General features: G+C 37.4%; 1 protein-coding gene across 1 annotated transcript in view; it reads left to right on the top strand.

The window, feature by feature from the left end:
* The window catches only part of CDH16 (cadherin 16), a 577454-nt gene that overhangs the window by 135783 nt on the left and 415655 nt on the right, over positions 1 to 26016 (top strand). Inside the window, exons 7-9 of the mRNA XM_053719204.1 lie at positions 9396 to 9521; positions 14440 to 14590; positions 25493 to 25723. Of these exons, the coding sequence (XP_053575179.1) occupies positions 9396 to 9521; positions 14440 to 14590; positions 25493 to 25723 (508 nt within the window). The remainder of the gene's footprint in view (positions 1 to 9395; positions 9522 to 14439; positions 14591 to 25492; positions 25724 to 26016) is intronic.

Genomic DNA, 26016 nt, shown 5'->3' with positions numbered 1-26016 from the left:
ATATGAGTGCTGGGTGGCTGCCTGGCACAGACCAATTAACCAAAAGACTGAAAAAAAAGAGGTATATTAATGCTGAGTGAGCCTGACAGACACAGGCATGATAGTAAATGTAATTAGATTACACTAGCAAAATATTTTTTTTTTTTTTTTTTTTTTTTAATTTAACCCCTTAATGACCGGACCATTTTTCAATTTTCTTACCCTTAATGACAATGGCTATTTTTACATTTCTGCAGTGTTTGTGTTTAGCTGTAATTTCCCTCTTATTCATTTACTGTACCCACACATATTATATACCGTTTTTCTCACCATTAAATGGACTTTCTAAAGATACCATTATTTTCATCATGTCTTATAATTTACTAAAAAAAAAAATAATAAAATATGAGGAAAAAATGGAAAAAAACACACTTTTTCTAACTTTGACCCCCAAAATCTGTTACACATCTACAATCACCAAAAAACACCCATGCTAAATAGTTTCTAAATTTTGTCCTGAGTTTAGAAATACCCAATGTTTACACGTTCTTTGCTTTTTTTGCAAGTTATGGGGCAATAAATACAAGTAGCACTTCACTATTTCCAAACCACTTTTTTTCAAAATTAGCGCTAGTTACATTGGAACCCTGATATCTGTCAGGAATACCTGAATATCCCTTGACATGTATATATTTTTTTTTAGAAGACAACCCAAAGTATTGATCTAGGCCCATTTTGGTATATTTCATGCCACCATTTCACCGCCAAATGCGATCACAAAATTTGTCACAAACTTTAGGTTTCCCACTGAAATTATTTACAAACAGCTTCTGCAATTATGGCACAAATGGTTGTAAATGCTTCTCTGGGATCCCCTTTTTTCAGAAATAGCAGACTTATATGGCTTCGGGGTTTCTTTTTGGTAATTAGAAGGCCGCTAAATGCCGCTGCGCACCACACGTGTTTTATGCCCAGGAGTGAAGGGGTTAATTAGGGAGCTTGTAGGGAGCTTGTAGGGTTAATTTTAGCTTTAGTGTAGTGTAGTAGACAACCCCAAGTATTGATCTAGGCCCATTTTGGTATATTTTATGCCACCATTTCACCGCCAAATGCGAGCAAATAAAAAAAAAAACTTAACATTTTTCACAATTTTAGGTTTCTCACTGAAATTATTTACAAACAGCTTGTGCAATTCTGGCAGAAATTGTCGTAAAAGCTTCTCTGGGATCCCCTTTTTTCAGAAATAGCAGACTTATATGGCTTTGTCGTTGCTTTTTGGTAATTAGAAGGCTGCTAAATGCTGCTGCGCACCACACGTTAATTATGCCCAGCAGTGAAGGGGTTAAATTAGGTAGCTTGTAGGGAGCTTGCAGGGTTAATTTTAGAGATCAGCCTCCCACCTGACACATCCCACCCCCTGATCCCTCCCAAACAGCTCTCTTCCCTCCCCCACCCCACAATTGTTCCCGCCATCTTAAGTACTGGCAGAAAGTCTGCCAGTACTAAATAAAAGAGTTTTTTCTTTTTTTTTTAAATAAAAATAATAAAGTATTTTAGCTGTGATGGACCCCTACCTTAGCCCCAACCTCCCTGATCCCCCCTCCAGCTCTCTAACCCTCTCCCCTACCTAATTACCGCCATCTTGGGTACTGGCAGCTGTCTGCCAGTACCCAGTTTGGCCCCAAAAACCCCCCAAAAAGTATTTTTATTTTATTTTTTACTTAAAAAACTATTTCTGTAGTGTAGCAGCCCCCCACAATACCCCCACCCCCTCCCAGATCCTTTTATATTTTTTTTTAAAAAAAATCCCTTTTTTTTCCCCTTTCTGCCCACATTCATTGGTGTCAGTGTGGCTAATGGGTGCACGTGCACGCGCGCCCCCGTGCACACGCACATGCACGCTCACATGCACACTCGCGCATCGTGCACGTGCATCGTGCACGCGCACGCGCATCGTGCACCTAGCGGACACTGGCAATATCGCTACTGGTGCAGAGAGGGCCACAGAGTGGCTCTCTCTGCATCGGAGGCTTGTAAAGTGGTATTGCAGGATGCCTCCATATCGATATCATACTGCAATACCCTCAGAGCTGCTGGAAGCATTTGTGATTGCTTCCAGCACTCTGTTTGACAACTGACGTACCAGGTACGTCCATTGTCATTAACTGCTTGTTAATGCATGACGTACCTGGTACGTCAGTTGTCATTAAGGGGTTAAAATAATGTTATAAACGGATATTAACACTGGTGGCTGCTGGCTGGCACAGAGCAATGAACCAGAGTATATGCTGTGTGACACTGGCCTAATAGAAAATGAAAAAAAATTACACTAGAAAAATAATTATATTTTTGGGTTAGTTAAATTTAAACTAATGTTGTTAGGGAGATATCAGTGGTGGCAGTAGTCACAGCATATGCTGTGAGCCTTAAACACACAGCTGATAGCCAGGCAAATGCTAATAAAAAAAAAACGGAAAAAAAAAAACCGGCACGAAATATAGCCCTAAAAAGGGCTTTTTGGGGTGCTGTGCTTGCAGCAGAGATGAGTGGAGTCCTTCTGGACTGTAAATACACTAGCCTAGCTATGTTTTTCCTATTAATGTCAGGAGCAAAAACACAACACGTCCTCTCATTAAAAAAGCAAGGTCGTTATGAGTCTAAAATGGCGAATTCCGAGTAGCTGGGAGTGTCTGTGAGGGAGTGTCTGATGTTGATTGGCTCTAATGTGTCAGGCGGCTGTGACATAAAGGGTCAAAGTTTCCACAATGATGACACATAGGGGCGGATCGAACATCGCCATGTGTTCGCCCACAAACGCGAACACGAACAAGCTATGTTCGCTGTGAACCGTTCGCGGGCGAACAGTTCGGGACATCACTACCATGTAACTGTAATTTATATTACGTAGGTATGACGACTAGAACTTTGAGAACACGGATGACTGAACATCTCAGCAATATAAGAACAGCTAAAAATTATATAGAAAATGGTAAAAAAAATTACCAGTGTTGCAAGGCATTTTTTACAATCACATAATAGCAACACTAAAACTTTCAAATGCTGGGGTCTTGAGAGACTGAGACCAGGAATTAGGGGAGGCGAAACAGAACAGAGGTTACTTAAAATGGAAACTAAGTGGATCTTTAATCTCAACACAGTGATTCCAAATGGAATGAATGAGAATAATAATTATTGGGTCTACTTATAAATAACAATCCGACAATATAGAAAGGGTTAACAAAACTTAACGATAACGAATAAGTTATACTAAAAATAAAAAATAAAACTATATAACTGTATGATTTTCCCATTTCGGGTCAATATATTCATTTTAGAAAAATAAAATGTCATGTATTTTAATGTATATGGACTCTTTAAATATATCAAAGATGGCATAAATAATATACAAGTGGAGCAAAGTGTATGGGTACTTTCTGATCCTGCCCCCTTGAAAATTACAAAGAAAACTAGCAATACTATGTATTAGCACTTTACTTTATTCCTGTATATAAGGTAACGGTATATAAAGATGAGGATATATTAAAAGTGGAACACACAAATACATAGTTATTTTGCCCCCCTTTCATGAACACCAAAGATACAATACAATCTTTTATAACACACTGGCAATTCTAGATTTTTAAACTAGAATATAATTAGTGGAAGTTCATTTAATATGATGATTTTCCTCACATAGGATATATCTAAATAAGAGAATGAGTACCTTTATTTTATTATATCCGGATATACACCTTAAAACAGAAAAATGTTTATATAAAGAATGTAAGAATTGGTACTACATAGATTCTAGTTTATGGATACTAGAACAAACTATTTTAAGTTCCATAATCATACAGTCATAGGATTATAATAATTGCTTTTTATAACTATTGACATACTTTTACTTTTATCTAAAATCAGTTTCATTCTTCTACTACACTAAATTTAGGTCTAATAATACTCATTTAATTATGTAGATCTAAACAAAACCTAACTCTCTATATCGATCGGTTTATGTATACTGAAATCTGTAATGAAGCTAACCTCTGGAAATCCCTTCTTACTAAATATCCGTTTTAACTTATCATCTAAAGTAATTCTTGTATATATCTGTCTGACGCTATAGAATGAGTCAGCCTGTCATAAGTAAAACTTCACATTCACATTGATCCCCGTAAAAGGATACCGCACACACAATGCAGGAGAAGGTGTGTAAAAATAAAGACTTATGATAGGTTGAAAAATAAACACAATATGGCACGCTTTTTAACCTATCACCAATGAGCCGGTTTCTATCACGTGTGGGGGTGTGTAACAATACTAAGACAGGATTGGCCACTAAGAACAGACTAGACGCTTATAAGACACCAGAGTCTGAGGCATCGGCTTGATCATTCACAACCAGTTCAACATTGAGAAAGGACGTTATATCGTCTGAAACGCGTTTGTTATACGAACTAAACTTACAAATTCATTCTTTATTTTAGCTTTAGCGTGTTATTGCCTCTGTCACCTGAAGCCGACGTTTCCTGCTATCGGCCAGGAAACAGGGAGGCAATACACGCTGTTTTAGGATTTGGATCTGTTTGATTATTTAAAGTGGTACACAGAGGTTATCTGTGAATTTCAAAAATTACTATTAAAAATGATTTTTTAAGTATTACACTATTAAGATAGGAATGAGTGCTATTTAAGCCCCTTATTTCTCTCTCTCTCTTGTAAATAATTCTGAATGTATATTTAAAGGAACAGCACCAATACCTACTTTCAATTTAAGAGGTATTTTTTCCTACCTGAAACTATATGTAGTGCCAGTAACTAGTTATTTCTCCTGAGTCTGAAGACTCGCCAGAAACACGGGCGTACAAGCTCCTTTTGGAGCTTGATAGATAGGCCCCTGTTTATGACGCAAGTTGCATCATTTCCTGGTGTTAGCTTTGGCGGAAATTTTTTTTTCACTTCCTTTTGTGTCATGCATCATACTTGGTGCCACAAATTAATTTTTATATTACCCCTCTTCCTTTAATGCATAAGCATGTTTTCCCATTCCTGAAACTGCTATATGAGGAAATTGGATATTTTGTTTAAATGTTATTTTTTTTCTTTTTACATTTTGCAAGATGTCTCAGTCTGATCCTGCCTCTGATGTTGCTCTAGAAACCATGCTGCCTTAACACAGTTCTACCAAAGCTAAGTGTGTTTGTTGTAAATTAGCTGATGCTATTTCTTCAACTCAATTATGTGGCATCTGTCATGACAAGCTGTTAAATGCTGATAATGTTTCTATTAGTACAAATAGTACCCTATGAGGCCCAGTTATCAAGCTCTGAATGGAACTTGAGGGCCTGTGTTTCTGGCGAGTCTTCAGACTCACCAGAAATGCAAGTTATGGAGCAGCGGTCTAAAGACCGCTGCTCCATAACCTGTCCACCTGCTCTGATGAGGCAGACAGAGATCGCCACAATACAATCAAAATGAGTACGAACGGGTTGATTGACACCCCCTGCTGGCGGCCGATTGCCCGTGAGTCTGCAGGGGGTGGCTTTGCACCAGCAGCTCACAAGAGCTGCTGGTGCAATGCTTAATACAGAGAGAGTATTGCTCTCCGCATTCAGCGATGTCTGTCGGACCTGATATCTTGGTACTAGCTCAGTCTTTTCATTTAGCAGAATATCACACAAAACAGCTAGTGTAATTTCTTCAAAGGCATGTTTGGAGGATCAATTTACAAAAGAGTGTCTTGATTCCTCGAACAAGGGTCACCTTTTTAGGTTTCCAGATAGATTCAGTGCCCATGACTCTGTGTTTAACAGACAAGAGGCGATTGAAATTGGTTTTAGCTTGTCTAAACCTTCAGTCTCGATTATTCCCTTCAGTGGCTATGTGCATGAAAGTTTTAGGTCTTATGACTGCAGCATCGGACGCGATCCCATTTGCTCATTTTCATATGAGACCTCTGCAGCTTTGCATGGTGAATCAATGGTGCAGGGATTATACTCAGATATCAAAACTGATATTCTTAATTCCCAACATTTAACTCTCTCTGTCTTGGTGGTTTGACCATCACTGTATTGTTCAAGGGACCTCTTTTGTTCGTCCTTCCTGGACTGTGATCTCAAGGGATGCAAGTCTTACAGGTTAGGGAGCTGTCTGGGGGTTTATAAACCTCTCAGCAGAAATAGCTGTTTTTATTTTATCCCTCCCTCTCTAGTGACTCTGTGGATTTCCACATCTTGGGTATTATTATCCCATATGTCACTAGCTCATGGACTCTTGCCAATTACATGAAAGAAAACATTATTTATGTAAGAACTTACCTGATAAATTAATTTCTTTCATAGTGGCAAGAGTCCATGAGACCTGCCCTATTTTTTGTTAGTTATGATTTTATTTTTGTATAAAAGCATATTATTTTTCCAGTTCCTCTTTTTGTATGCTTTTTTATTCCTTTTTACACCTCACTACTTGGTTATATGTTAAACTAAGGTATGAGTGTGGCGGGAGGTGTATTTATAGGCATTTTGAGGTTTGGGAAACTTTGCCCCCTCATGGTAGGAATGTATATCCCATACGTCACAAGCTCATGGACTCTTGCCACTATCAAATAAATTAATTTATACCTTTTCTTACATAAATTAGTTTTTTTCCAACAAATAAAAAGGAAGTTAGCTATATTATGTTGGGTATTTATTTCATTTTTATCTCTATATCTATTAGTGCAACAAGTTTGGGGCAAAGCTTTGCACCAAATTTGTAGAAATAATATTGTCCCCTTGCTTTGTAATGAGTGACAAAGTTGTAACATAATCCTTAAGTTGTAATATATTTTTCATTTTTATCCCTATATCTACTAGTGCACCAAATGTGGAACAATAATATTGTTAGATTTAGAAAGGGTATACAAATGTAATAAAGATTCTAATTTACTTTTATTATGTAATATACTTCATTCTCTCGCAGCATCGAACATAAGCTTTCTGTGTTTTTAGACTCCCATTGAGTTCTATGGCATCCGCGACCTCAAGGGTGGCGGATTGAAAACTAGGTACGCTGAGTCAGAAAAGATGCAAGCGTAAATGTAGAATTTTTTATAACTTCATGAGAGCTTCAAATAGTGTCGATTAGGAGGGTGAATTAACACGTTTCTGCTCGAATACCATGGTTATTCAACTTGCATCAATGTGCGTCGGATTGAGATCGCGGGATTGTATTTTACCTCACAAATTTCAACATTTGCTGATCTTGAAGCTTTGGTAACTATGGCGGATCAATCTCGCGACAAATACGACACGGAATTCCAGCATGTTTTCAGTTGAGGCTTTGATAAATAGACCCCATAGATTAAAATCCCACTGGCATAGACTGGAACATATATTCCAAGTATTTATTACAACATTAAAAATGTTATATGTATAAAAACAGATCAAATAAAATACAAACAAATCTTACAGACTCAGGCACAGATTTCAATCAAGGGAATCAAGGATCCTTGAAAAAGTTGCCTGAGAGCGCGAAAATGTACGTTGGAGAAGAGAATTATTCACAGAGTGACATCAGCAGATGAATGGGACATTGCATGGTTACAAATAGAGCGGTGTAGAGACTAAAGGTAAACAGGTTACTTGGAAAAGACCGGTCCCTCTGAAGTTTACAGGTCTAATACACACTGCTAGTGTGCATTCCCTTGATTGAAATCAGTGCCTGAGTCTGTAAGATTTGTTTGTATTTTACTTTATCTGTTTGCATACATATAAAAATTTTAATGTTGTAATAAATCGTTGGAATACATGTTCCGGTATATGCCAGTGGGATTTTAAATAACATTTATAACTTAGAGCTATAGAAGCTCTCCCCCACGTGAGTATCGTTCATTCGGATTGGTATATAATTTTATATGTAAACTGATTGCACTGTCAATGTTTCTATCTTTTTGAGGAAACCACCCTAAGACATTATTATGACAGAAGAATTCAAGAAAATAAAGTGGACTTTCTACATCTATTTCCATTTGTGGTGAATTATAATTTAAGTATATATTTGCATTTCTTTCTATGCACCGTGCTTGTTTGATCAGATTCTTTATTTGCTTTGTTGTATCACTTACATAGAGTGTATCACTTTTAAATACTTTTAAAAACATTAGTGGGAACTGATAGAGTAGTGGTCAAGTTGTCTGCTTAAGTATTTATCATCTAGAGTTCAATTTCCCTAATAGCAAATTATATTCTGTGCACTGTGTTTGTTTGATCACATTTTTTATTTTTTTATACATGAGAATATGTGGTTGGGTTTGCGTGCGAGTACGGTGGGATTTTGTCAAATTTTTTTTGCTCTATTGATTTCAATGGGGAATACGTGAACGTGCTCGCAATATTATAACTTCGACTTTTCGCACTAGTCGGCTCAGCGTGCAAGTGAAAACAGTTTGGTTTCAACTCATAATATGAGCGCAATTCAACAAGTGCAAAAAGCTTTCTTCTAGCACAGATAACACTGTTAAATAGGGAGCGTTAAATAGTCTCTACACAAAAAAAGAAAGAAATTAAAGGAGACAACAGGAAACTAAAGGAAAAGCCAACACCAAGGAATGAAAATATTGAACACTGCTTTAGACATAGAACCAATACAAAGATAGAGAACATGATGTAATACACTCACTGGATGACCAAAATGTACTTACCTTGACTCAACTTCATAATCTCCTAGTAGTTCAGGATCCATGAGTCCAAGCTTCATACATTAACATCCCTGTATTTTTGTGGGGATATATATACAGTATATGTATGTGTATATATATATATATATATATATATATATATATATATATATATATATATATATACGGTATATATGTATATGTATACATATAAGAGAACCCAGAACATGTGACTACATGGTGAGGGCTTTTGACCCTCATTAGGCATACAGCAGTGGGTATTGCTGTGGGGGGCAGGGGTTAGTGGAAAGGGGGGTGGTTAAGCTCAGGGAACAGAAAGTCTGAGAAGTAGAGAAGTAGCTCCCTCCCTCCCTATTTGATGTGACTTTGTTGCAGCTTTGGTGGGCGGCGGGTTGCTTGCTGGTTGGTCATTACCGTTAGGTAGAAGGGGTGTACCTCCTGTTTTTTGGGGGAGGGTGAGTTTTCCGAGATTAGGCTAAGTGAGGTTAATCAAGATGTTTGTTGGGCAAACACCGCTTGAGTATATGTATTTTATCTGTGTTAGATATTACATTTTTCATTTTTATGGTTTGATGTTTGATATGTTTATAAATTAAGTTGAGCTGAGGCCTTTATAACCCATGATCTGGTATCTGTGTTTTATTGAGAGTATTTGCCATATAGGGTCAAAAACATCTGACATTAAACCATAACAGATAGCAGAACATTTTTAAAAGTGTGCACTAAAATATAATTGCAGGTAAAGTGGAATGGCACAGAGGTTCACTACAGCCTGGAAGGTAATTTCAAGGATGGCCTTTACAGCATTGATGATACCGGAAATATTTATGTTACAGAAGAACTGGACAGAGAGAGACAAGCTGAGGTACCAATAAATACAATGCACTACTTAGAGTAAAATCAATGAGGTAATATGCGCAAACAATCATTGAAAGGATGAGTGAATAAATCATTACAGGAATCACATAAATGTTAATTTAAGATGAAGTGAGTCATCTATTAATTCAATTATATATGTCTCAAAATACCTTGTCACATTACAGATATCCAATAAAGCTTAACTCAGCCATATTTACTGTATTCCCTAAGATGTTAAGATGATTTTTGTTTATATATATATATATATATATATATATATATATATATATATATATATATACTGTATATATATATATATATATATATATATATATATATATTTATATATATATATATATATATATATACATTATATATATATAGGGGCATATATATATATATAGGGGCATATGTATCAAGCTCCGTATGGAGCTTGATGCCTTGTGTTTCTGGGGAGCCTGCAGGCTCGCCAGAAACACTAGCTATGAAGCAGCGGTGACAAAGACCGCTGCTCCATAACCTGTCCGCCTGCTCAGAGCAGGCGGACATACATCGCCGGAAATCAACCCGATCGAGTACGATCGGGTTGATTGACAACCCCCTGCTGGCGGCCCATTGGCCGCGAGTCTGCAGGGGGCGGTGTTGCACCAGCAGCTCTTGTGAGCTGCTGGTGCAATGCTGAATACGGCTCACGTATTGCTCACGTATTCAGCAATGTCTGTCAGACCTGATCCGCACTGTTGGATCAGGTCCGACAGACATTGATAACTAGGGGCCATAGAGTCATGGCCAAAAAAATTGTCACGCCTGCATTTCTGTCAGAAAATGCACCACTTCGCCCCAAAAAAATTGTTGCAATTACAAATGTTTAGGCATTCTCGTGTTTATTTCTTTTGTTTGTATTTGTTATGACCAAAAACGTGGATAAAACCCCTCAAATCTTACCCATTCCACCCACAACTCCAAAAATGGACTGTTGGCACCTTCTCAAAATTGTAAGAAATAATTCCAAGTTTGTGATGCTCCTGCAATTTGAAATTAAACTCACCTGTATCAATTAACAGGTGCTGACAATATAGAAATCACACCGGCAACCAGTTAAAATAATGAAAAATTGGCTCAACCTTTCTGTTGTGTGTCTCTGTGTTCCACACTGAGCATCGACAAGAGAAAGAGCAGCAAACAATTGTGGAAAACCATGCAAAATCTCTAGGTTACAAGTCCATCTCCAGAGATCTTAATGTTCCTGTATCCACTGTGTGCAACATTGTCAAGAAGTTTACAGCCCATGGTACTGTAGCTAATCTCCCTGGAGATTGCAACAAAGGATTGTTCGAATGGTGGATAAAGAACCTTGATCAACTTCCAGCCAAATTCAATCTGACCTTCAGGCACAGGGTACAAATGTGTCAGCTCGCACTATGCGTCACCATCGAAATGTAAAGGAACGCTATGGTAGGAGACCCAGGAGGACCCCACTGCTGACACAGAAACATAAAAAAGCCAGACTGGAGTTTGTGAAAGGCAAAATCCTTTTGGGAAAATGTGCTGTGGACAGATAAAACAAAATTACATCTTTTTAGTAAAGCCCATAATTCTACTGTTTTCAGAAAAAGAAATTAGTTTTTTTTAAGAAAAGAATACAGTCCCTACAGTTAAACATGGTGGAGGATCACTGATGTTTTGGGGTTGCTTTGTTGCTTCAGGCACTGGATGTCTTGACTGTGTGCAAGGCATTATGAAATCTGAAGACTATCAAAGAATTCTGTGGTGCAATGTAGGGCCCAGTGACAGAAAGTTAGGTCTCTGTCAGAGATCAAGGGTCTTACAGCAGGACAATGACCCAAAGCACATGTCAAAAAGCAATCAGAAATGGTTTAAGACAAAGCACTGGAGAGTACTGAACTGGCCAGCAATGAGTCCAGATCTCAATCCTATAGCGCACCTGTGGAGAGATCTCAAAACAGCAGTTGAGAAAAGGAACCCTTGCAATCTGAGAGACTTGGAACAGTTGGCGAAAGAAATTCCAGTAGACAGGTGTAAGAAACTCATTGATGGTTACAGAAAATGATTGATTTCAGTTATTTTTTCCAAGGGGTGTGCTACAAAATATTAAATTGAGGGTGCCAATAATTTTGTCCAATCCATTTTTGGAGTTTTGCGTGGAGATTTGGCTTTTTTTTTCTCCACTTTTTTGTGTCATTCCAATTCAAATAAAATAACTAAACATGAGAATGCCTAAACATTTGTAATTGCAACAATTTTCTGGGTGAAGTGGTACATTATCTGACAGAAATGCAGGGGTGCCAATATTTTTTGGGGCGAAGTGGTGCATTATCTAACAGAAATGCAGGGGTGTCAATATTTTTGGGGGTGAAGTGGTGCATTATCTAACAGAAATGCAGGGGTGTCAATATTTTTGGCCATGACTCTCTCTCTCTCTCTCTCTCTCTCTCTCTCTCTCTCTATATATATATATATATATATATATATATATACATACACACACAGTATATATATGTAAACAAAAATCATCTTAACAATATATACATACATACAGGTACTTATTCTGAAATCCAAACAGTTAAATTGAAATTTTCTTGAAAATAAAATTATTATATCCCTGCCTGTTAGTCACAATCTTCTCTGCCTGTGCCTTGCATTTGTTTTCTGTGTTTTAAAATGCAAATAATAGTCTACAACAACTATTACCTTTCTGGTTACAGTACTGTACTATTTTTTTGATAGTACTATGCATTCAAAAATATTAAAAATTATATGTAATACTACCTTAGGTAGCATATATAAGCTTTATTATGACATTTAAATATTGCCTAAGTTACATGGTAGTGTTTACACTTAGTCCCATCCCCTCTCCAAACTATTCCACTTTAAAAATACAAATAATAAAATATTCAGAAATTCAAACTGTTCTTAAATCCAAATTTGGAAGGGGAGGTGCAGGGGAGGTACACCATAGACATCATAGAGAGATGAGAGATGAGTAATATCAATCGGGCTGGTTTAATCTGTCATAGTTGGTGGGGTGACGTGTGCTCATCTACCTCTCTCCCTTCATGGTCATGTGTAAAGAAAATTAAAGAGGCAGTCAACACCAGAGTTTTTGTTGTTTTAAATAGATAGATCGATAATCTCTTAATTACCCATTCTCCATGTTTGCATAACCAACACAGTTATAATATTACGCGTTTTACCTCTGTAATTACTTGAACATGAACTAACGCCCTTTAGTGGTGAAAAACTGTCAAATGCATTAAGATTAGAGGCGGCCTTCAAGGTCTAAGAAATTAGCATATGGACCTCCTAGGTTTAGCTTTCAACTAAGAATACCAAGAGAACAAAGCAAAATTGGTGATAAAAGAAAATTGGAAAGTTGTTTAAAATTACATGCCGTATTTGAATTATGAAAGTTTTTTGGGGACTTGACTGTCCTTTTAAGGTGAAGCTTTACCTACCAATGGCTAGATTACAAGTACAATTTTAGCTACAGTACAATTTTAAAATACGCCCGTAAAAGTGATTAAATCCTGATAAATGCTACCACAAGCTTGCAGTAACGCTTTGCGCTTGAATTCATTAACCAGAAATCAGATTTCTTGTTATTGAAAAAAAAATGTTTATTGAGTTTGGATTCCTGTTGCAATTGTTGGCTTAAGTGACTGCTATGATAGGCATGTGTTTGATACCGTGACTGGTGCTGCATATATGATTATATTTGCTGGCATTTATGTTCTAGCCTCCTTGGTAACATGAAGAATTCTATTGACATTGTTTTTAAATTATTAATGTATAGGTTGGTGATGGGTGGTTTTGTTGTTTGTCCTTATTTAAGTGTTCATCATATTAGTTTTGATTTATTTGTTTGTTTTCAGCTTTAATATGTCCTGATGAAAGCCTGAATGAGGGCCAAAACGTTGACCATTCTTTGCTGATGTAACGAATAAAGAAAAAAATTTTAATCTTTGAATTTACAAATCCTGAGAGTGCCCTTCTATATACGGATTTATATATATATATATACATATATATATATATTTAAACTATGCTGCCCAACGCTGCAAGACTTACTCCCTTCACTGCGCTAGGTTCTGTGTTGTGTCTAACAGCATCAGAACAAGGCTCCCATTGGAGCCTATGAAAACGCACTCTCTGGTTTGGTTAAAAACTGAATAGATTCTTGTTTTGTCTGGTCATGCTGATGCTAATTATATTACAACTTGTATTGTAAAATAAAAGTTTGTGAAAATATCTTAATAAACATGTGCCTGCATTCTTACCATAATACTTGTTGGAAAGATGATTAATTAATTAATGATAATATGCTCAATAAATGCAGTTTTTAAGGGGAAGTCTCATCATTAGGCTGGTAGCACAATAGAATATTTCCCTAATATTATTGGGAAAAAAAATAGATTTGTGCCATTGAATTCCACAAAACATAAAAAAGTTACAATACCCTTGCAAATGAATGATCAGTGTGTGTATAAAACTGCAAATAATAGAGGATTTGGCCAGAAGCCATAGAAGACTTCCACAATCAAATTTAAGAAAAACATTAAAAAAGACAAACATTGCTTTTCCTTTATTTGCATTGATTACATAAAAACAACAGTGTAACTTAAACATGAGTCATTAAAAGTACAAATCAGCTTTTGGAGGGTCACAATGGTAAAAGTTTTTATTGTGAGTCATGTAATCACTTTCCTTATACTAAACTAACCAAGAGGTCTCACAGTCAATTACTTTAGCCATTGTAAACATAGTGTGGGCTGTGTGAAGAATTAATTTCTCTTTATTTATATTAACAAATTGTAATCACGGTGAGTGCATTATTCATTTAGAGTGTGGTATATAGCATTCTCCATAATAAACTTCACTTCCATATCTTTCTATTTTATTCCTAGTATCAGATCGAAGTGTTTGCAGAGAATGATGACGGAGTCGCATATAGTGAACCCATACAAATTATTATTACTGTAATCGATGAAAATGACAACAGACCAATTTTCTCACAGGAGACGTACCATGTGAAAATTACAGAGACAACAGCAAAAGGTTGGAGAATCAGTTATGGTTTTACTGTCATGCATTATATAATCCTACCAAAGAAGTGCTGATGATTAAGGAAACGTTGCCTTAGGTTTCACTCACAGAATGGTCTCCCAGGAGATACGGTACAGGCTGATGATCAAATGTTAACATAAACTTGGCGCAGACTGGGTAAAAAAAGCATAACATTTAAAAATTAACGGCTAGATTTAGAGTTTTGTCGGTAACGACCCGCGTAGCTAACGCTGGCTTTTTTTCCCCCGCACATTTTAAATACCGCTGGTATTTAGAGTTCACAGAAGGGCTGCGTTAGGCTCCAAAAAAGGAGCGTAGAGCATAATTTACCGCCACTGCAAATCTCAATACCAGCGGTGCTTACGGATGCGGCCAGCTTCAAAAACGTGCTCGTGCACGATTCCCCAATAGGAAACAATGGGGCAGTTTGAGCTGAAAAAAACCTAACACCTGCAAAAAAGCAGAGTTCAGCTCCTAACGCAGCCCCATTGTTTCCTATTGGGAAACACTTCCTATGTCTGCACCTAACACCCTAACATGTACCCCGAGTCTAAACACCCCTAACCTTACACTTATTAACCCCTAATCTGCCGCCCCCGCTATCGCTGACCCCTGCATATTTTGTTTAACCCCTAATCTGCCGCTCCGTACACCACCACAACCTAAGTTATCCCTATGAACCCCTAATCTGCTGCCCCTAACACCGCCGACCCCTATATTATATTTATTACCCCCTAATCTGCCCCCCCCCCACGTCGCCTCCACCTACCTTCAATTATTAACCCCTAATCTGCCGACCGGACCTCACCGCTACTATAATAAAGTTATTAACCCCTAATCCGCCTCACTCCCGCCTCAATAACCCTATAATAAATAGTATTAACCCCTAATCTGCCCTCCCTAACATCGCCGACACCTAACTTCAAGTATTAACCCTTAATCTGCCGACCGTAACTCACCGCTACTATAATAAAGTTATTAATCCCTAAAGCTAAGTCTAACCCTAACACTAACACCCTCCTAAGTTAAATATAATTTAAATCTAACAAAATAAATTAACTCTTATTAAATAAATTAATCCTATTTAAAGCTAAATACTTACCTGTAAAATAAATCCTAATATAGCTACAATATAAATTATAATTATATTGTAGCTATTTTAGGATTAATATTTATTTTACAGGCAACTTTGTATTTATTTTAACCAGGTACAATAGCTATTAAATAGTTAATAACTATTTAATAGTTACCTAGTTAAAATAATAACAAAATTACCTGTAAAATAAATCCTAACCTAAGTTACAATTAAACCTAACACTACACTATCAATAAATTAATTACATAAACTACCTACAAATAAATACAATTAAATAAACTAACTAAAGTAAAAAAATTAAGGACTAAGTTACAAAAAATAAAAAAATATTTACAAACATTAGAAAGATATTACAACAATTTTAAGCTAATTACACCTACTCTAAGCCCCCTAATAAAATAACAAAGCCCCCCAAAATAAAAAAATGCCCTACCCTATTCTAAAATAAAAATAGAAAAGCTCTTTTACCTTACCAGCCCTTAAAAGGGCCTTTTGTGAGGCATGCCCCAAAGAATTCAGCTCTTTTGCCTGGAAAAAAAAACATACAATACCCCCCCAACATTACAACCCACCACCCACATACCCCTAATCTAACCCAAACCCCCCTTAAATAAACCTAACACTAAGCCCCTGAAGATCTTCCTACATTATCTTCACCGCGCCGGGTATCACCGATCCGTCCAGGCTCTGATGTCTTGATCCAAGCCCAAGCGGGGGCTGAAGACGTCCATCCTCCGGCTGAAGTCTTGATCCAAGCGGCGACTGAAGAAATCCATCATCGGGCAGAAGTCTTCATCCTATCCGAGCAGAAGAGGAGATCCGGACCAGTAGACATCTTCATCCAAGCGGCATCTTCTATCTTCTTCCATCCGATGACGAGTGGCTCCATCTTCAAGACCTCCAGCGCGGATCCATCCTCTTCTTCTGACGACTAGACGACGAATGAAGGTTCCATTAAGGGACGTCATCCAAGATGGCGTCCCTCGAATTCCGATTGGCTGATAGGATTCTATCAGCCAATCGGAATTAAGGTAGAAAAATTCTGATTGGCTGATGGAATCAGCCAATCAGATTGAAGTTCAATCCGATTGGCTGATCCAATCAGCCAATCAGATTGAGCTCGCATTCTATTGTCTGATCGGAACAGCCAATAGAATGCGAGCTCAATCTGGCTGATTAGATCAGCCAATCGGATTGAACTTCAATCTGATTGGCTGATTCCATCAGCCAATCAGAATTTTCCTACCTTAATTCTGATTGGCTGATAGAATCCTATCAGCCAATCAGAATTCGAGGGACGCCATCTTGGATGACGTCCCTTAAAGGAACCTTCATTCGTCGTCTAGTCATCGGAAGAAGAGGATGGATCCGCGCCGGAGGTCTTGAAGATGGAGCCGCTCATCATCGGATGGAAGAAGATAGAAGATGCCGCTTGGATGAAGATGTCTGCCTGGATAGGATGAAGACTTCTGCCCAATGATGGATTTCTTCAGCTGCCGCTTGGATCAAGACTTCAGCCGGAGGATGGACGTCTTCAGCCCCCTCTTGGGCTTGGATCAAGACATCGGAGCCTGGAGGGATCGGTGATACCCGGCGTGGTGAAGATAAGGTAGGAAGATCTTCAGGGGCTTAGTGTTAGGTTTATTTAAGGGGGGTTTGGGTTAGATTAGGGGTATGTGGGTGGTGGGTTGTAATGTTGGGGGGGGTATTGTATGTTTTTTTTTCCAGGCAAAAGAGCTGAATTCTTTGGGGCATGCCCCGCAAAAGGTCCTTTTAAGGGCTGGTAAGGTAAAAGAGCTTTTATATTTTTATTTTAGAATAGGGTAGGGCATTTTTTTATTTTGGGGGGCTTTGTTATTGTATTAGGGGGCTTAGAGTAGGTGTAATTAGCTTAAAATTGTTGTAATATTTTTCTAATGTTTGTAAATATTTTTTTATTTTTTGTAACTTAGTTCTTTTTTATTTTTTGTACTTTAGTTAGTTTATTTAACCCCTTAATGACAACAGTACTTTTCCATTTTCTGTCCGTTTGTGACAAAGGCTATTTTTATATTTTTGCGGTGTTTGTATTTAGCTGTAATTTTCCTCTTACTCATTTACTGTACCCACACATATTATATACCGTTTTTCTCGCCATTAAATGGACTTTCTAAAGATACCATTATTTTCATCATATCTTATAATTTACTATAAAAAAAATGATAAAATATGAGGAAAAAATGGAAAAAAAACACTTTTTCTAAATTTTAGCCCCAAAATCTGTTACACATCTGCAACCACCAAAAACACCCATGCTAAATAGTTTCTAAATTTTGTCCTGAGTTTAGAAATACCCAATGTTTACATGTTCTTTGCTTTTTATGCAAGTTATAGGGCCATAAATACAAGTAGCACTTTACTATTTCCAAACCACTTTTTTTTCAAAATTAGCGCTAGTTACATTGGGACACTGATATCTTTCAGGAATCCCTGAATATCCCTTGACATGTATATATTTTTTTTAGAAGACATCCCAAAGTATGGATCTAGGCCCATTTTGGTATATTTCATGCCACCATTTCACCGCCAAATGCGATCAAATACAAAAAATCATTCACTTTTTCACAAATTATTTCACAAACATTCGGTTTCTCACTGAAATTATTTACAAACAGCTTGTGCAATTATGGCATAAATGGTTGTAAATGCTTCTCTGGGATCCCCTTTGTTCAGAAATAGCAGACATATATGGCTTTGGCGTTGCTTTTTGGTAATTAGAAGGCTGTTAAATGCCGAAGCGCAAAACGTGTATTATGTCAAGCAGTGCAGGGGTTAATCAGGGAGCTTGTAGGGAATGTGTAGGGTTAATTTTAGCTTTATTGTAGTGTAGTAGACAACCCAAAGTATTGATCTAGGCCTATTTTGGTATATTTCATGCCACCATTTCACCTCCAAATGCGATCAAATAAAAATAAATTGTTTCCTTTTTCACAAACTTTAGGTTTCTCGCTGAAATTATATACACACAGCTTGTGCAATTATGGCACAAATGGTTGTAAATGCTTCTCTGGGATCCCCTTTGTTCAGAAATAGCAGACATATATGGCTTTGGCGTTGCTTTTTGGTAATTAGAAGGCTGTTAAATGCCGCTGCGCACCACACGTGTATTATGTCCAGCAGTGCAGGGGTTAATCAGGGTGCTTGTAGGGAATGTGTAGGGTTAATTTTAGCTTTAGTGTAGTGTAGTAGACAACCCAAAGTATTGATCTAGGCCCATTTTGGTATATTTCATGCCACCATTTCACCGCCAAATGCGATCAAATAAAAATAAATTGTTTCCTTTTTCACAAACTTTAGGTTTCTCACTGAAATTATTTACAAACAGCTTGTGCAATTATGGCACAAATGGTTGTAAATGCTTCTCTGGGATCCCCTTTGTTCAGAAATAGCAGATATATGTGGCTTTGGTGTTGCTTTTGATAATTAAAAGGCCGCTAAATGCTGCTGTGCTTCACACGTGTATTATGGCTAGCAGTGAAGGGGTTAATTAGGTAGCTTGTAGGGAGTTTGCAGGGTTAATTTTAGCTTTAGTGTAGAGATCAGCCTCCCACCTGAAACATCAGACCCCCTTATCCCTCCCAAACAGCTCTCTTCCCTCCCCCACCCCACAATTGTTCCCGCCATCTTAAGTACTGGCAGAAAGTCTGCCAGTACTAATATAAAAGGTATATTTGTTGTTGTTTTTTTTTTGGGGGGGGGGTTAATAGCATATTTACATATGCTGCTATGTAGAATCCCCCCTTAGCCCCCAATATCATGGATCCTCCATCAAACAGTTCTCTAACCCTCCCCCTCTAGCATAATGGGTGCCATCTTGGGTACTGGCAGCTGTCTGCCAGTACCCAGTTAAGTAAAAAAAAAAAGATTCTTTAATTTTAAGCTACTTTCTGTAGTGTAGCTACCCCCCCCCACCCCACCCTCCCTCCCAGAACCCTTCGATTACTTTATAAATAAAATGCCCCCCCCCCCCCCCTTTTCTCCCAATGTATTATTTTACTTTTCTGTAGGGTAGCGGTTCCTACCCGCTCCCTCCCCGTGCACGCGCCCGCCCGCCCGCCGCCCCCGTGCACGTGCGTGCGTCCGTGCGTGTCCCTGGGTATTCCTGCCTCCAATCCCGCCCACGGGATCACAGGCCCATTGCAGGCCGCCCACCCGCCTCCCTGTTTCGCTCCCACCCACCAACGATGCTCCGGTGCAGAGAGGGCCACAGAGTGGCTCTCTCTGCATCGGAGGCTTGTAAAGGGGTATTGCAGGATGCCTCCATATTGAGGCATCACTGCAATACCCTCAGAGCTGCTGGAAGCGATCGCAATCGCTTCCAGCACTCTGTTAGACAACTGACGTACCAGGTACGTCTATTGTCATTAACTGCTTGTTAATGCATGACGTACCTGGTACGTCAGTTGTCATTAAGGGGTTAATTGTATTTATTTGTAGGTAGTTTATGTAATTAATTTATTGATAGTGTAGTGTTAGGTTTAATTATAACTTAGGTTAGGATTTATTTTACAGGTAATTTTGTTATTATTTTAACTAGGTAACTATCAAATAGTTATTAACTATTTAATAGCTATTGTACCTGGTTAAAATAAATACAAAGTTGCCTGTAAAATAAATATTAATCCTAAAATAGCTACAATATAATTATAATTTATATTGTAGCTATATTAGGATTTATTTTACAGGTAAGTATTTAGCTTTAAATAGGAATAATTTATTTAATAAGAGTTAATTTATTTTGTTAGATTTAAATTATATTTAACTTAGGGGGGTGTTAGTGTTAGGGTTAGACTTAGCTTTAGGGGTTAATAACTTTATTATAGTAGCGGTGAGGTCCGGTCGGCAGATTAGGGGTTAATACTTGAAGTTAGGTGTCGGCGATGTTAGGGAGGGCAGATTAGGGGTTAATACTATTTATTATAGGGTTATTGAGGCGGGAGTGAGGCGGATTAGGGGTTAATAACTTTATTATAGTAGCGGTGAGGTCCGGTCGGCAGATTAGGGGTTAATAATTGAAGGTAGGTGGAGGCGACGTTGGGGGCGGCAGATTAGGGGTTAATAAATATAATATAGGGGTCGGCGGTGTTAGGGGCAGCAGATTAGGGGTACATAGGGATAATGTAGGTGGCGGCGGTGTGCGGTCGGCAGATTAGGGGTTAAAAAATGTATTAGCGTGACGGCGATGTGGGGGGGCCTCAGTTTAGGGGTACATAGGTAGTTTATGGGTGTTAGTGTACTTTAGAGCACAGTAGTTAAGAGTTTTATGAACTGGCGTTAGCCCAGAAAGCTCTTAACTCCTGGCTTTTCTCTGCGGCTGGAGTTTTGTCGTTAGATTTCTAACGCTCACTTCAGCCACGACTCTAAATACCAGCGTTAGAAAGATCCCATTGAAAAGATAGGATATGCAAATGGCGTAGGGGGATCTGCGGTATGGAAAAGTTGCGGCTGCAAAGTGAGCGTTAGACCCTTTCCTGACTGACTCTAAATACCAGCGGTAGCCCAAAACCAGCCTCTAACGCTGGTTTTGACGGCTAACGCCAAACTCTAAATCTAGGCGTATGTTTTTATTTTGATGTCTAGGTTAAATGATGACTATTTTTGTCTCATATATTTTGCTATTCAATACAGCATGAATACAATTTAAGATGACTGACATGTATTGATGCATTCACACCTGATGAAGTGCCCCAAGACATCCTAAATAATTAATGATCAGTGGCCTAAATTAAATGACTATTACATTTTCACATGAATGACCAGTGGACATTTTATTTCTTTTAGAAGGCTGGTGAACAAATTGTAGAAATACTATTAAATGGGCCACGGATTATATATCATTATTTGATAAGTCTGGCCTAGATGAACCCATATGATGACTTACCATTATCTCTCGCATAGCATTGTTAACCTAAGCTTAGATTTTAATTCAGCTGTGGTTCTTTTTTCTTACTTATAGTGTAATAGTTTTATATAATGGGGCCGATTTAAGAAGCTCCGTATTAGCCCCAATGCCTCTGTTTCTGAGCGAGCCTTCAGGTTTGCCGGAAACAGGAGTTAAGAAGCAGCAGTCTTAAGACCACTGTTCCTTAACTCGTCCGCCTCCTCTGAGGCTGCGGACATCAATCCACCCAATCAAATACGATCGGGTTGATTGACAGCCCCTGCTAAGGGTCTATTGGCCGCTAATCTGCAGGGTGCAGCATTGCACAAGCAGTTGCACCAGCAGTTCAGCGATGTCGGGCAAACATGATCCGCTACAACGGATCATGTCCATCCGACTAATGATAAATAGGCCCCAATATATTTAATTGTAATATAAAATGTTCCATTTACATAGTAAAACAAATTTGCAGTGCTTAAGTGGCACTCTAGCATCAATTTTGACACAAGTTGGCATAAAATTTTTACACTCTGTGAGCTGCTGTTTTGATGGTTGCTAACTTGTAATACCAGCGCACATTTGCGTGTGCTGGTATTACTGAGTGGAGCGCTTATATCAGTCTAGGCCATTGTAATTACAAGTTATTCACGTCCTTTTAATTTAAGATAAAATCCACCTTTTTTCTTCAGAAATTGAAGCTTTTCCCTATGAGCAACGTCTCCATATTTTTATTGGAATTAAAGTCTATCTTTTTTAGCTGCCTGTATACAAGGCAAATCTAGATTGTACTAATCATTGTTAGGAATTGTATCCTCACAAACGGCTAAAAATTAAGTTTAATCATGTCATATAATGGCATAATTTATTTTAAATATCATCTCATAAACTTCACGTCAATGATTTCTTAATGATAGTAATACATGTACGATAGCCCCACAATAGACACAAATGTATGGCTGTCAGGGGGCAGGCGGTTTGTGGTTATTTCTTTAGAAGCTAATGAGGTGGTTGCACTTTAGAGAAATAAGCAGAGAGGGTGACATTTACAGGCAGCAATGGTTCCAGAACTTAAAATTTGGGTGACACACCTTATATAATTAACTGATTGGCAGAGCATGTGCTTCCCTTCACATTTAAATTGGGGTGATATGCGTGCGTTTGGAGGTGCATTGCACCCAAATAGAACCTCCACTAATTCCAGTGACACACATATTGTGTATCAGCAGTTAAATATAAGTTGTTCAAAACTTTCTTTTGGTTTAGCTGGTTAGAGTCTAGGGATATACCCTTCAAAGATTCTTGAGTATGTTTATTGTGTTGTGGTGAGGGCCAAATGTATATAAGCTACTCTACAGAACTCAGCTTTCAGTTTATCAGGCAAGCTGCAGCATACTTGAATATGCAGTATGCACTCCTGCTTCTCTTGTTGGAAAAGTAAAATATTTAGATGTAAATTACATAAAATCCTGGCAAAATAAATAACGAACAAACATTGCATTTTTTGTATTATCCTTAGGAGACATTTTGTTATTTAATTTTAAGTATTTAAATGAGTTGTTGGCCTTTCTAACTTCCATTCCCTATAGACATCTATGGAGAGTGCTATAAAAGCCTTTCTGGCAAACTAACCTGAAAGTGCACTAGGCCAACTGTGCTAAAGCCGAATGTTTTTTAAGAGATATGTAAGAAATTCTTCAATAAGAAGTAAAGGTTAATTTTATTTTTAAATATATCAATTTATTTACACAATGCATAGAAAGTCTGGCACTATCTTGCAAGCACACAGCTAGATTAAAAGCAAAATAGAAGAGTTAGTTACAGTATTTGGCCAAATAGTGATAGGCCCAGGACTACTTAAAGTTCTCTTCCTCCCTGGGTCAGCCATAGCTTCACAATGAATTCCTTCAACCAAACACACTGAGATACAAACCAGGGTGACACAGACCCCTTGCAATTTCCATAGACATATAAAAAAACACGGAAATGAACTGTACTCTCAAACCAGACTGGGTATACTGTACATCCCATGATCCTGCAAAACTCACAGCTCTGGGTGCTCACCAGCACTCCCAACACCTGCAAAGCTTTCAGGGACTCAGGCAGTTAACTCTAGCCAAGCCTGGGTGCAAAGCCCATAGGGAATACAAACTTTATTAACACAACACATAGAAACTCTGGTGCACACAATATATATATATATATATATATATATATATATATATATATATATATATATATATATATATCGTTGCTCAGAGTATACAAAAAGTTCCGCCCCCACTATCTTTCACTATCTTCCACTATCTTGTTAGCCTAAGCCATAATACACCGCTGACTCAAAGGTATATATATATATATATATATATATATATATATATATATACATATATATATATATATATTTATACTATACAGGTGGCCCTTGGTTTATGCCGGTTCAATTTGCGCCGTTTCAGAATAACAACCTTTTTTTTCAGTCATGTGACTGCTATTGAAAAGCTTTGGAAAGCAGTGCACTAATTAAATTAGCCAGTAGGTGGAGCTGTCCGCTTGTTTTGCAGCAAAGTTATGCAACTTAACAGACTGAAATTGATTTGTGTACACAGAGCAGACATTAGCTATCGAGCAACAAGATTTAGCAGCCACTTCTCTCTATTATCTTCCTGTCCAGCTGCTTGAGGTGAGGGTGCCTAACTGCCTATTAATCACTGCAGATTGAAATGCATAGAATAGGTGCAGACCCAATATTGTCTAACATGCTAACAATGCAGAGAACTGATTGCTGAAAAATGCAAGTAAAAAAACGTTTTTGTTCATTAAACTTAGTTTGATGATGATGCAGTCTGTTATGTGATTATTTAATTAGGTGTTGTTAGCAAATGTTTTTGTTCATTAAACTTAGTTTGATGGTGATACAATCAATATTATTAGGTTATAATGCTGTTTAGCATTTAAAGTCTTCATTTCAAAGCTTTAAAAATAATGTATTAGGTGTTACTTATGACAATTTTGAGAGGGGCCTGGAACCTAACTCCCTCACTTCCCATTGACTTACATTATAAACTGGGTTTCAATTTACAATGGTTTCGATTTACAACCATTCCTCCTGGAACCTAACCCCGGCGTAAACTGAGGGCTACCTGTATATGTATACACACATACATATATACACAAATAAAAATACATATATATACACACACACACATATACATATATACATATATATAGAATTGTTTTTCACTTAGAAGATATATACAGTATATATATATATATATATATATATATATATATATATATATATATATATATATATATATATATATATATATGTACTGTATATATCTTCTAAGTGAAAAACAATTCTATTTGAAGTATTTCAATTAAAAGAACAAATTGTTCACTTTGTTTTAAAGGGATATAGTATATGTCAAGGTGTTTGATCTCTCTCTCTATATATATATATAATATGTGTGTGTGTGTTTGTATATAATTTGTTATTTGTGTGTGTATATATATATATATATATATATATACTGTATATATATATATATATATATATATATATATATATATATATATGTATATATATAAGTAATCCAAAGGAGGCACTCGCCGTGATACAATAGGTTTTTAAGAAAGAGTGAACGTTTTCGGGGTATGATCCCCGTCCTCAGATTCCTGAAAAAAATCCAAACAGTGTATTTTTTCAGGAGTCTGAGGACGGGGATTATACCCCGAAAATGTTCACTCTTTATTAAAAACCTATTGTATCAAGGTGAGTGCCTCCTAGTAGCCAAAGTCTGATTGCTCTTGATAATCATTTTCTTTGACAAGAACATTGAGTAAATTTGACTTACTGCATAATTTATATTTACAGGTTCCCATCTTCTTACACTAAAATCAATGGATGCTGATGATAAAAACACCAAAAATGCACAGATCAGTTACAAAATCAATAGTCAAAAGCCCAAATTACCAAAAGATTCATTATTTTATGTTGAAGAAGAGACCGGAGAGTTAAGTCTGCTGGATTCAAGCCTTCAGTCCAGCATTGCCAACCAGTATAGATTGGAAGTTACAGCCACTGACCTTGCTGGGGAAGAAGGAGGTAATGTCTGATTTGCCATTTTATGCAGATATCTGAACACAATGATAACTCTGTACATTGGTACACTCAGGATAGCAGCTACCTCCCTCTTATGGAAGTATAAACACCCTCAACACTCTAGTGGTTTTTGCACATATACCACAGATGCACAAGCCAAGATATCACTATATTTACAATTAATAGCAATAGCTATTAGATACATTGCTATTATACTGAGGCCACTTTTTAACCAGCTGTAGTATAAATAATTTGCAGTGACTGTATTTGCTACAGGCCAATAAGCAGGCTGTAAT

Source organism: Bombina bombina, chromosome 1, assembly GCF_027579735.1.
Source record: "Bombina bombina isolate aBomBom1 chromosome 1, aBomBom1.pri, whole genome shotgun sequence".
NCBI classification, from domain to species: Eukaryota; Metazoa; Chordata; class Amphibia; order Anura; family Bombinatoridae; genus Bombina; species Bombina bombina.
This window is presented reverse-complemented; position numbering and strand designations above follow the sequence as displayed.